The sequence below is a fragment of the Pteropus medius genome, unplaced genomic scaffold (genome assembly GCF_902729225.1).
Source record: "Pteropus medius unplaced genomic scaffold, Ma_sr-lr_union100, whole genome shotgun sequence".
NCBI lineage: Eukaryota > Metazoa > Chordata > Mammalia > Chiroptera > Pteropodidae > Pteropus > Pteropus medius.
The window spans coordinates 1,260,007-1,260,418 of record NW_024342475.1 but is presented as its reverse complement, the minus strand read 5'-3'; the positions used below and the strand labels follow the sequence as shown (position 1 = coordinate 1,260,418).

General features: G+C 78.6%; 1 protein-coding gene across 1 annotated transcript in view; it reads right to left on the bottom strand.

Moving 5' to 3' along the window:
* Positions 1–406, bottom strand: part of MARK4 (microtubule affinity regulating kinase 4) — a 27,158-nt gene extending 26,752 nt beyond the window's left edge. The window contains exon 1 of the mRNA XM_039866317.1: positions 123–406. Coding sequence (XP_039722251.1) covers positions 123–173 — 51 coding nt within the window. The 5' untranslated portion in view covers positions 174–406. The remainder of the gene's footprint in view (positions 1–122) is intronic.
* Positions 407–412: the final 6 nt, after the last annotated feature.

Below are 412 nucleotides of genomic sequence, written 5' to 3'. Positions count from 1 at the left end.
GCGGCGAGCCGGGCAGGGCCCGGGAAGTCAGGTGGGGACCCGCGCAGCGAGGGGCGCCGCAGGGCGAGGGGTTCACCGGCTCGACCCGGCCGGGGCGCCCCCAGAGGCCGGGCCCCACTCACCGTGTCCGAGTTCCGATCGTTGCCCGGGGCCAACGCCGTCCGCGAAGACATTTTCTCCGGGTCCCGGGGGACTGGGCGGCCGGGTGGGGGGGGCAGGGGTGCCGGGGTCCCCTCTTCCCCTTCCCCCCCCGCCGGCCTGGGGACGCGAGCTCAAAAGCTCGGCGCCGTGGACACCCGGGTTCGCGCTGCGGGAGAGGGGGCAGGAAGGGGGAGGGAAAGGGACGCCGAGGGTCCTAGTGGCCCCGCGCGGCGGGGGCCCGGGGCGCCATCGGGGCGGCGGGCAGGCGGGC